This window comes from Camelus dromedarius, chromosome 18 (assembly GCF_036321535.1).
Source record: "Camelus dromedarius isolate mCamDro1 chromosome 18, mCamDro1.pat, whole genome shotgun sequence".
Taxonomy (NCBI): Eukaryota; Metazoa; Chordata; class Mammalia; order Artiodactyla; family Camelidae; genus Camelus; species Camelus dromedarius.
Window position 1 is genome coordinate 13835216 of NC_087453.1, and position 12176 is coordinate 13847391.

General features: G+C 43.0%; 1 protein-coding gene across 8 annotated transcripts in view; it reads left to right on the forward strand.

Annotated features, from left to right (window-relative positions):
• The window catches only part of PTPRT (protein tyrosine phosphatase receptor type T), a 939599-nt gene that overhangs the window by 333461 nt on the left and 593962 nt on the right, over positions 1–12176 (forward strand). For all 8 annotated transcript variants that reach the window (XM_031433788.2, XM_031433792.2, XM_064475672.1 and 5 more), the window contains one exon: positions 6113–6194. In XM_031433788.2, the coding sequence (XP_031289648.2) occupies positions 6113–6194 (82 nt within the window). The remainder of the gene's footprint in view (positions 1–6112; positions 6195–12176) is intronic.

Below are 12176 nucleotides of genomic sequence, written 5' to 3' on the forward strand. Positions count from 1 at the left end.
AACCCTACAAGATGAAGCTCTGTTCTGTTCTTCCGTGTCTTTGAGAGGGCTTCCTCCTTTTTCATCAGCAGTGAGAATTCTGGGGTGGGGGAGCCCTCACATCTCTCCTGATGTTTGAATGTCTCTGGCCATGCTGCTTTCCTGTGTGCTGCCCCGTGATAATTTGCATCGCCAGGATCTTGTTCAGAACAAGAAAGCATGCAGCATGGATAAGGAAGTGATTTCTAGAGGCTGACCCAGCCAGCTTACTCCCAGTACCCATTGCTTCTCCATGGCTGAGACCTGCCACCCCATAATCTTTTGAGGGCAGGGTCTAGCCACCATGGGGGATCTCCCTCTTCAGTGCCTGGCTTTGTGCTCCCCGGGGTTGGTGCTTGTCCCTGGAAGCTTGGATGTGGGTCTGCAAGTCAGCCCCATTGCAAGAGCTGAGTGTTCAGGGGACGTGCGTCAGCAGGCGAGTCCAAGCCCATTCACCACGGGCCTGTCTGCCTTTTCTTTCCTTTCTAGGGAGGAATGGTGGCCTCCTTGGCACGGTTTCTGATATCCCCAGCCTTGTGTCTCTGCTGTAGCTCTTGACTCTTCTGGCACTGAACTGAGGGTTCTATCTCATGGCAGTTTGCATGACTTTTGTTTTTTTTTTTTTCATCTTAACTCTGGAGTTGCGTGCCCAGAACAGGACCCTCTTGGCTCCTGTAGGTTTTGTGAGCATTCTGCTCGGAGCAGCCTGGCAATGATGGGGAGGATATTCCCCATATGTTCTGGGAGGTATGTTATTCTCAGCTGCATCCAGGGCCTGCCTTTTGTTAGAAACATACCGTGGACCTTAATTCTAATGTCTTGTGAGTCTGGAGCCTTCATCAAGGATTCTGTGGGCTGTTAGGGTCTCCTTCACCCAGGCTTCTGTACTCTCTTCCCACCACCTCCCCCAGCTTCCATGGCTCCTGCAACCACATGTGTCTCTTAATGTCCACATACCTCTGCATGGACCCAAAGCCCAGCCTCTATCAGTTTCTGCCTGTCATCACTCACATCAAAGAGTCTATTGAACTTCAGTGGAAACTTGGAGTGGGCAGCACAAAGGACAGTTCCACTGGGCAGTCCACTGCTTTCTCCCTCTCCCACCATTTCCTCATATTTTCCCTCTCCACTCCCCCATCCGTCTCCCCAGAATAAGGGCAGTAATAACAGGAACATTTATTGGTATCTTACTATGTGTGTTATAAGTATTTTACAGCTGTTCATTCATTTCATGAAAAACCAGAACCTTCTTCCCCTTGTTTCTTATACAATATTACTCTCTCATATTTGAGAAACCGAAGTCTCACCTATCCCAGCACTTTTCATAAAAAAATATTCCTGAGAGGAATTCTGATGAATAAAAGATTGTCTGTCTCATTACAAAATTGTTATTTCTGCAAAAGAAAGGAGAGAGATCAGTGAAGAAATGTCTGTTTCACTGTCACGCATCCATCCTCTCACGACCAGCCTTGGGTTCCTTCACGGAGTGTTTGTTAATAATTACAATATAGGTTAGATACTGGGTGATGATGTGACAAACAGAGTGTTACAGGAGCTTAATAGAGTTGAACTTTGATTAACCGGGGGAAAAAAAAAAACAGTCAGAACTCTGCCCAACCACGTGCTTTGACGCAGTGAGAGTTGGACTGCTTTTCATTAACGTCTGGGAGTGGACGTCGTCCTGGACCGTGAACCGGGAGACCAGGGCCTCAGTCCTACATCCACCTCTGGCTTCCTTACTGAGCTTTGGTGATTCAGCTGGTCCCCCCTCTCAGGGCTGCTGAGAGGCTAGATTGAGACCACCTACTAATAAAAGGTTAATATGGCTGGCCTTTATTATCGTGGTTATAGGTCTCTGTTTTCATTATCATTCAGTCTTAGTTGATGAGGTGTCCGCCCTGGTCAATAATGATACGTACCTCCCCTGGTCTCCTGATCCCAGCTGACTCCTGCCTCCTCTGGAACCTTATTCCATTCATTCCTCATCCCCTTGTATTTTATGCTGTTTCCCTGACTCATTCCTCTCTACCTAAAACCAAGTTCCAGTCCCCGCCGTCCTATGAAATCCTTTATTGGGCTTTCAGCACTTGGCCTCGGGCCCTAGTCCTGTTTGACCTGTGCACTCTGTCTTCCAAGGTGACCTCATCTAGTTCTATAGCTTTAAACGACATTTAGATGCCAAATCTGCCACATTTGTAATTCTGGTCCTAGATCACCCATGAGCTTCAGAATATGATGCCAGCTTCTTACTCAGTATATCCAATAAGATGGTTAATTGGCATCTCAGAATTAACATGGCCAAGAGAAATCTTGACGTAGCCCTGCGGGCTTGCCCATGCACACATGTTCATCTTCCCAATGTCAATAAATAACACCATAATCAGCCTAGAATCTCAGGCCTTCAGTTGAAGAGTTATCATTGCAATTTTTCTTTTCTTCACTCCTCCCCTCTTAATTTGACAGCAGTTATTTTCATCTCTCCCTTGAAGATGCCTCTCAAACCATCAACATCTTTATTCTTCAGAGCCACCACCTTTGTCCAAGCCTCACTCATCTTTTGATTGGGTCACTGCTGTAGCCAACGGATAGGTCTGTTTGTTTCATCCTTGCTCAGGTGTACCCCCTCCTAGTCAATTTCTACAGAATAGCCAAAATGATCTTTTTAGAGTGTCAATTAGAGTATGTCACTTTGCTGCTTCAATTTGTTCAGTAACAGAAGAAAATGTGAGCTCCCTACTAAGTCTTGTAGGCCTTCATGTGATCTGACCTGAAGCTAACATTCCAGGCTTGCCTCATGCCTCACTGTATCCCAGCCACACCAGGGTCTCATTCTCGTGTTCCCAGGTCATCCCCGAGCTCTTTCCTGACTCATGGCCTTTGCACGTTCCACCACCTCTTCCTTGATTTGCCAGTTTCATCTTCCTGGTCTCCTCTTAATTATCCCTTCCTTAGAGGTCTCTCCTGAACACTCTAGGTAGACTCTCTCCCTCTTATTTACTCTTCATCACAACATTCTGTTTATTTCCTTCATAACACCAGTCACAAAATGAATTTAATTTTCTACATTTATTTAATTTCCATTGCCATTCACAAAATGTAAAGTTTATCAGGGCTAGGAACCTAATTCTTGTTCACTTTTATAGCCCCAGCATGTGCCTCAGGGCTTCGTACAGAGAAGGGTCTCTGTAGATATTGAATGAATCTGTGAGTAAATGAATGAAGACACTGCTCCTGTTTCCAATAGGTTTAGAGTTTAGAGAATGAAATAATTGATGAAGTGATTACAAGATGGCGTGATAGATGCTCTAGTGGAGTTGGACAGTGTACATGACACAGTGATAGTGTAACAGGCAGAGAGATAGGAAAATGTAATGCACATTAAAGCATTTAATTTTTATTGTCAATATGAAGTAGCTCATTTTTATTGAAGAAATTTTGGAAAATCCAGAAAAGTATAAAGAAAATATTCATCCATCATAATCTCCCTAGTGTCGTTAAGAAAATTGCATTCATAAATCATTACCAATTCTACTTCATCTTTTATGAGTTACCTGCTGAGCTCACTTGCCAATTTTTCTTCAGGAGAGTTTACTTATTTTGTTGATTCTCAAGAATTCTTTACACAAAACAGGATATTTAGCTGTTAGCTGGCGTGTGTGTTGAAGATACTGTTTTCAACTTGCCATTTGACTTCTAATTTTGTTTCATTTAGACTTTTGTTAACATGCAAAACATATTTTGACATTATAGTTATTATGTATTTAAGAAATACACAATATTTCAACTTACAGAAATTGATTTTTAAGCTTTTGTCATCAATGTATTGCTTTAGTGAATTTGGTTAGAAAATGTATAGCTCCAAACCTGTAGAGTTCCTTCTTTGAAGGATTTATTGAAGTTACGCTTTAGCCTATTATGGGATCTTTGTACAAACAGTCCATGAGCATTTGAAAAGAAAATTTCTGTTAACATATATCTAGTAAATGCATTATCATTCATGTTAGATACATACTTGATAGTTAAATTTTTTCCATTTGATTGATTAGAGTCTAAGATGTGTTAAAGTCTTCAGTTGTTGGGTTTTTTTTCCTTTTCCCATCATTTTCTCCTTTTAAGTCTCTTGACTCATGCATCTTTTTTATATGACGATTTTAGTCCACTTAATGGTTTTATAGTTCTTTTTGGTTTAAGTCCTACTTTGATGCTTTTGCAACATTTTTGCAATTTTGTGTTTATTTGCATTTTCCTATTGTCTTTGTTCAACTTGTTTTTGTCACTGAGTCCTTCTGTATTAGGTGTTTATCTTACAGCATACGATTAGACTTTGTTTAGAGAGTCTGAGAGCTTTTCTCTGTTTTAACCTATTGATGTTTCTTGTCACATTAGAAATATTTCTTTTATTATTTTTATTACGCAATTTGAATGTTTTTGTGTTATTTCTTTTAAATGTGTTTTCTGTGTTCATTGTATTTTATTTTTAATTTTTCCTATGGACTTTGCTTTTGGTTTCCATTGAATTATTAGAAATATAATTAAATAGATAATTCCTTATGGAAAGATATTCTGTTGACTTCCGCTCCTGCAGGATGAGGCAGATATCACACTTTTATTTCTGCAAACTTTTCCCCTACCCTCTGCACAATTTGCTTGTTAAATCTCGCCGAAGGACCCTGCTGTCTTAGTAAACTCCTCTTCTAGAGTGGTTGTCATGCTGGTGTCAGCTCCTCTGTGTTTGATGTGACTGTCTGTCCCCAAGTTACTTTACGTAATTCCCCGGCAGCCACATGTTGCCTTAGTGATAGATCTTACCACCCAAGGAAACTGCCTTTTCATAGCCATCACCACCTTTTCCTCCAGTTCCCTGTTCATTTGTTACAACTGTTCGAGCTCTGGGCCTCACTGACACCACTGGCCTCTGAATATCCTAGCCTGGAGTGACCACGTGGACCATAAAAAGTTTCCACATGGAGGCTTTCCTGTTGGTCTCATCACCCACCTTCCAGTCCATCCACAGGCTTAAACTGAGGAGTAAAAGACAGGAGAGAGAGGGTCCATTTGGTTGGCTGTTGAGATGGTGGAAATGAAAAGCAATGAAGATTTGAAGCAGAGTAGTGCTGTTAATATCCAACTGGTTTTGACCTGCAAAATGGTTGCTTCCTGTGGTTCAACTTAATAGCAGAGATGGGAAGACATGGGCAGACATGAGAAATACTAAGAAGACAGAGTCAAAAAGGAAATGAATGTGAGGAGTGAAGCAGATGGAGAAGCCCAGGCAGCTGTCTGCATCCCAGTTTTCAGTGACTGGGTGGGCCATAGTACAACCCACTGAGGTCTGTATTTCGGGAAGGAGGCCCTTTGGGCAGTGAGGGAGACAGTTTGGTAGGGAAGCTATTCAGATCTGTTGCATCCTATTGTGTGGGAGGACTTATGTGATATCTAGGTGGAATTACAGATCTGTGAACTGGGTAAGTGAGACCCATGTTCAGGTGAGGGGTCTAGAGTGGAGATCGGGGCTTGGGAATGATCAGTGAATTGATAGCCGTCGAAGGAAGAGTGTTTGCAGTTAAAAAAAAATGAGTAGAGGAAGCCCACTTTTGAAGGGTTATGTATGGGGCTTATTTTCAAGAGGTGTTATTAATTTAGACAGACTATTCCTTGGGGGTGTAGAATCATATCAAGGTAAACCTCACCTGACTTATGGTGGCTTTACCCTCACCCTTCATAAGAAAGTTGGGATATTGGGAAATAATTCTTCTAATTATAGCTTCACTTGAAACAACAATTAAATAGGTGCAGATTAGGGTTTCCAGCCATGTTTGGGTGGTTTTCCCTCCATCCAAGTGTTATTTCTGAAAACCATTAGAAATGTGTCATGTGGCTGATTCTTCTTTTGCTAGTCCCCAGAGTGTGGCCTTTTTACTTTGTTTTGAAAATCCAAGTCTATTGCCAGAGTAGCTTCTTAGCCTAACATAAGACCGCCTTCAGTAGTTCTGTTGGGAAGCTGAGACAGAAAGGGTTTGGGGGCTGGGCAGCTTCCTGTGATAAATGCCTGCAACCACGTCTGCAAAACTGACTGCTGCCTTGTGTGTTGCAGGTGATATTTGAATCCGTCTCGTTGAAGGGTCATCCTGGCTACATCGCTGTGGACGAGGTCCGGGTGCTTGCCCATCCATGCAGTAAGTCTCTTCCCTCCTCCTAACGCAGCCTTGCTGCACGCCAGACTGGGTAGCTTGGAGGCTGCAATCCCCCCCTATTCATTCAGCTCACAAACATCTCTCTCTCTTTTTCTTAATCCTTCAAAAAACACTTACATACTCAATGCAATCAGTCCTGAATAAATCCATAATTTTGCCGGCCTGTTCAACAGGCAGCACCTACAGGAATCTGCAGAGAGTGGCAAAACATCTTCGTTTGAATCTCTCTGCATTATTAAGGGAGTCTAAAGTCCTGATTGTTTATTAGTGGGATTCAGACCACTGAAGTGGAAGAATTAGAGGGCTTTGGGTAGAATCTTGTGCAATTGTCTCAAAAAAAGAACAACGCCAAAACACTGAGCAAATTAGCACACTGTTCACTCAAAGGGAAAAGTACCCCAAAGCTATTAATTCTTTAAAAGCAATTTTAAATACCCTCATCAACTCTCTAGGTGCAGGGAGAGACTTCTCTCAGTGGTTAGTACTTATGGTACAGTGGGAGGAATTCTCAAAGACATTCTGCTCCATGCCCATCCAATTTCCCATCCAAGTGCTCTCTTTTTGCTGTATTTAGTCTAAGATATTTGAATGTGTTGGAGCAAAAAGCTGTGGTTCCCAGGATCACTGAATCTCAGAGGGGACAATCCCTGGGTGTGGGTCATTGAGAGAGCATTGTATCTAGTGATACTTGGTGGGGGGATTTTAATCAAAGGGATGTGCATAGCGATTATGGCAGCCTCTGGGAGGGCTAGCTAGATTGCCAGCCCCATTAGATTGTTAGTGTCTGCAGACTGGAGATTCCCATTAGTTTCTTGGCAGCCATCTGACCCCTAGGTAACTCCTAGTAGGGCTCTCTCTGCTTCTCTTTACAGCCACGAGTCGTGCTAAGGGCTGTAGTGCAGTTTGCTCTTCCCTCAGAGATGCCATGTGTCTTATCCTTACATGCCTTTCATTTCTCCCATTTTGGGACTATTCTCATTTCTTCCCCAACCATGTTGCTTTAATTGAAATGGTTCTTTCTAGTTCTGCTGCAGTGAATTTGTCAGAGCCTCAAACATTACTTCCTCCGCCTGGCACTACAGTGGCATTGTTTGACTCATTGTCTTCGAGCACCTTCTCTGGAGGGATTTGGGAACAGTTCCAAGGGGTTTTGGCAAGACAATATTTTGGATAACTGTGTTTGGTATCTATGCAAGAGAACCTCCTTTCTAGCATCTCAGGAACGCTGAGATTCAAGTAGACTCTCCACTACCCTGGCTTAAGGTTTATACCCGTGAAGTTACTTCCTAAGTCTGGGATTTTTCAGATGGGTCTGTCCATTCAGTAATGCCTGGAAAATGTCTTACTGAACCAGGCTTCATGTGAAGAGGGCCGCAGAAATTTCCCAGCTTTGCAGGGTTTATGCATATGAGTCTCTCTTACCAGAATTAAGTCTTCATCTCCCTTGAACTCTAATTCAAAAAGATATGCGCTCCCCAGAGTTCACAGCAGCACTGTTTGCAATATCCAAGACATGGAAACAACCTAAATGCCCATGAACAGGTGACTAGATAAAGAAGCTGTGGTACATTTGTACAATGGAATACTACTCCATAAAAAGAATAAAATAATGCCATTTGGAGTCACATGGTTGGACCTGGAGATTGTCATTCTAAGTGAAGTAAGCCAGAAAGAGAAAGAAAACTACCATATGAGATCCCTTATGTGTGGAATTTAAAAAAAAAAAAAAAAAAGACACAAATGAACTTATTTGCAAAACAGAAACAGAGTCACAGACAGAAAACAAACTTACGGTTATCAGAGGGGAAAGGAGGTGGAGAAGGATAAATTGGGAATTCTAAATTTGCAGATACTAACCACAATATATAAAATAGATAAACAACAAGTTTCTACTATATAGCACAGGGAACTGTATTCAATATCTTATAGTAACCTATGATGAAAAAGAATATGAAAAGGAATATATATGTGTATATGTATAACTAATATATTATGCTCTACCCCAGAAACTGATACAACATTGTAAACTGACTATATATACTTCAATAAAAAAATAAATTAAAAAGTCTTCCCCTCCCTTGACTTGTGGAAATCAGCACCTGCTGCCCTTTGGAGAGTGACCTTTGACCTCAGACTGTGTCAGGAGATGTCTTTCCTGCATGTGGTGCACTTAACCTCACACACCCCACCCTGCACAACCACCGGTTTTGAGGCAGCCTGTCTGAGACAAGCCGCCAGCCTTCCCCAGGTCCTGCGTTCACCCCTTCCTTGTAGAGGACACTCATCTTTGCTGCATCCTGCTGCTCACTCTGCGCTTGTCGCGTGCACTGGGTCTTTCTCGAAGGTGACATTGGCTCTTCCTGAAAGAAACTGGCCTGGTTCTCGCTCCTGGGATACCAGAACTCCGTACTGGGATTTTCTACCTCTGCCATGACACCCCTGTCTCAGACTCAACTCTGCCTTGACTCTACACACTCTCCGTGGTTTGCCCTTGCAGCCACATGCTTCCTTATCTCAGATAAATCTCCGTGGGAGAGGGTTCTCTGGGGGGCATCTGAATGCCTTTCCATCCCCAAAGCCTCATGGCTCATCTTGGAATCCTTGGAATCCTTCTCCCACTGGGGCTGCTTCTGACTTTAGGATTCTTCTGATGGCTTTATACTCCCCCCCCTGAGGAGTGTGGATTACATGGTTATGGAGTTTCTAAGAGCCAGTTACCCAGAAAATGGGCCATGGGACATAACTCAGCAAGACGTGACCTTAGCTGTGTTCTTGTGACACGTGCTTCAGCTGAGTTCAACCTCGGTGCTTAGGTGGCTTAAGCTTAAACTTCCTAGAAATCAAAATGTGAGAATTCTGTGGTAGTGGCTGGAATTGGAAAAATTCCATTTAACTCTGTACACAAGTACTGGTGGTACATACAGCCCTCAGATCTGTCCATAGCTTACGAGTTATGAGGAGTTGACCAGGGCCTGGCAAAGGCTCCTTCCCAAGGCCCTGTGTTATTCCACATCCCCTCCAGGGTTTTATTCATGCTTGTTTTCTTTTTTAACTGAAATGTAGTTAGTTTACAATGTTGTGTCAATTTTTGGTGTACAGGATAATGTTTCAGTCATACACATACATACATATATTCCTTTTCATATTCTTTTTCACTACAAGATACTGACTGTAGTTCCCTGTGCTATACAGTAGAAACTTGTTTATCTATTTCATATATAGATAGTTAGTATCTGCAATCTTCAAACCCCCAATTTATCCCTTCCCACCCCCTTTACCCCCTGGTAACCGTAAGTTTGTTCTGTATGTCTGTGAGTTTGTTTCTGTTTTCTAAATAAGTTCATTTGTGTCTTTTTTTTTTTTTTAAGATTCCATGTGTAAGCGATATCATATGGTATTTTTCTTTCCATATCTTGGCTATTGTAAATAGTGTTTCCATGTCTTGGCTATTGTAAATAGTGCTGCTGTGAACATTGGGGTGCATGTGTCTTTTTGAATTATATTTTTCTCTGAATATCTGCCCAGGAGTGGGATTGCTGGATCATATGTTAAGTTTATTTTTTCATTTTTTTTTAAGGAACCTCCATACTGTCCTCCATAGTGGCTGCACCAATTTACATTTCAACCAACAGTGTAGGAGGGCTCCTTTTTCTCTACACCCTCTCCAGCATTTATTATTTGTAGACTTTTTAAGGATGGCCATTCTGACTGGTGTGAGGTGATCCATCACTGTAGTTTTGATTTGTGTTTCTCTTAACAGTGAGCAGTGATGAGCAGCTTTTCATGTGCCTGTTGGCCATCTGGATGTCTTCTTCAGAGAGATGTCTGTTTAGGTCCTCTGCCCAATTCATGCTTTCTTTCAACAAGTCATTTACTGAGCATCAGCTATATGTCAGGAACCTCTGCTGGACATTGAGGATACTTAAGTGACCAGGATAGGCTGGGTCTTTGTCACACATGGTGTGTACTAAGCAGAGGGACAGAGGGGGGAAAGACTAAGTAACTGATGTTACATAAGTCATTAATATGATTTCAGATGGTGATAAGTGTTGTGAATATAATAAATGTGAGAGCTCTTTAGGTAGAGTGGTCAGGAGAGATGTCTTGGAAGATGTGACCTGAACGAAGACCTGAGTCCTAGCAGGAGGTCACTGTGTAACGATTCGAGGAAGCAGAGTTCCAGACAGAGGAAACAGCAAGTGCAATGGCCCTGCAGTGAGAATTGGCTTGACGCTGCCAGAGTGTCCTGAGCATCGGAGACACAGACACAGTGGGGAGTGGTTTCTGAGTGAAAGGGAAGCAGGGCCCTGAGCGTCTTTGTGAGTGGTCTGGGTTTTAGTCCAAGTGTGGGGAAGCACCCCTTGGGGGGGTTTATGCTGGGGAACGATGTGATCTCTTTTAATTGTTAAAGGATCACGTTGGCTGTTCTGTAGGGGATGTGAGTTTGAAGGGGAAGAGAGAAGTCAGGAGACATATTAGGAAGAACGTTCTGGAGTCATGCAAGAGCTGGCAGTGTCTGGACCAGGGGTGGAGGGGCATCATTTCATTACTCAACACGTTTGCTGAGCGGGTCCTCCATGCCAGGCGCTCGTCTGGGTTTATGGGAGTGAGTAAGTCAGGTTTATTCTTTGCCCTCATGGGCTTCCACTGAAGTGAAAGAGACTAAAAATAAAACAAATGATCAGGTAATCCTATGACCTATAACAGATGGTAGTATTAGTCAGCTAAGGCTGCCAAATTGAAATATGTAGACTGAGTGGCTTAAACAGAACTTGATTTTTTCTCAGTTCTGGGGGCTTCAAATCCAAGATGAAGGTTTGGTTTTTCCCAAGGCCTCTCTCCTTGGCTTGCAGGCGCCCACCTTCTCACTTTGCCCTTATGAGGTCTTTCTCCTGTGCACGTGTGCCCTTGACGCGTCTGTGTGTCCAGATTTTCTCTTCGTTAAATGATACCAGTCATACTGGATTAGAGCCCACCCTACGCACCTCACTTTAACGTGATCACCTCTTCACAGGCCCTATCTCCAAACACAGTTACAGTCTGAGGTGTTGAGTGTTAGGGCTTCAACATAGGAATTCTGGGGAGACACGGTTCAGCCCATAACAGATGGCAAACAGTGCTGTGAAGAAACGTAGAGCATAGAAAGGGAGAGAGAAGTGGTAGACAGATCAAAGGTCAGTTTAGGAGGCAGCCGACTGCTCCTGTGTGATGGGTTAGAGAAGGACCCAGAGGCATCAGAAACGGTGCGCTAATGGGCGGTGCAGGCTGAGGTGGTGTGATTCTGGGGGAGGGGGGAGGTTGAATAGAAGTGCTGTGGTCTGAAGTACTGACTGTGCTTGGGTCCTGGTGGTGCTCATGTGGTTCCAAGTCACGCAACTGACTAGTGCTTTTTGAACCATCCTTTGGACTGACAACGCTTCCCCACCCCAACCCCAGCCTTCATGCTTTTATGACTTCACTCACAGATGGTTGAAAATTTAACTATATTAAAAAATATGCATTCTCTTTAGGTCCTCAGGCTTTGTAATTCTCCACTCCAGCTCTCTGAAACATTTTTTTTTAAACTAACATATGGTCAGAGTTTATCAATAAGCAATTCCACTGAATATTCCAAAAGTTCCGGGGAGGTTAGGGCCCTATTGGCAGTTGTATTCTCGATCAATTTGGGCTGAAGTGATGACTTTGAACACTTGCCTCGAAGCTTCCAAAAAACAGTGACCGGAAGATAGGCGTGATACTCCAAGGAAATTATTTCCTCTTACAAGCTGAAGCCTCTTGTCCATATTTCATAGCCCGTTTAACATTTTTGTGTTTTTCTGCAAGGACTTTGGCCGTAGTTACCTTTTGCTGCCATTTTTCAGCGTCAGCCATTAGCAGGGCCACTGCAGTCATGGCTGTGGACGATAAATGTCAGCACAATTTTCCACTTGGTTTCAAAGTTTCTAGCTCCTAGGTTGACTTTTA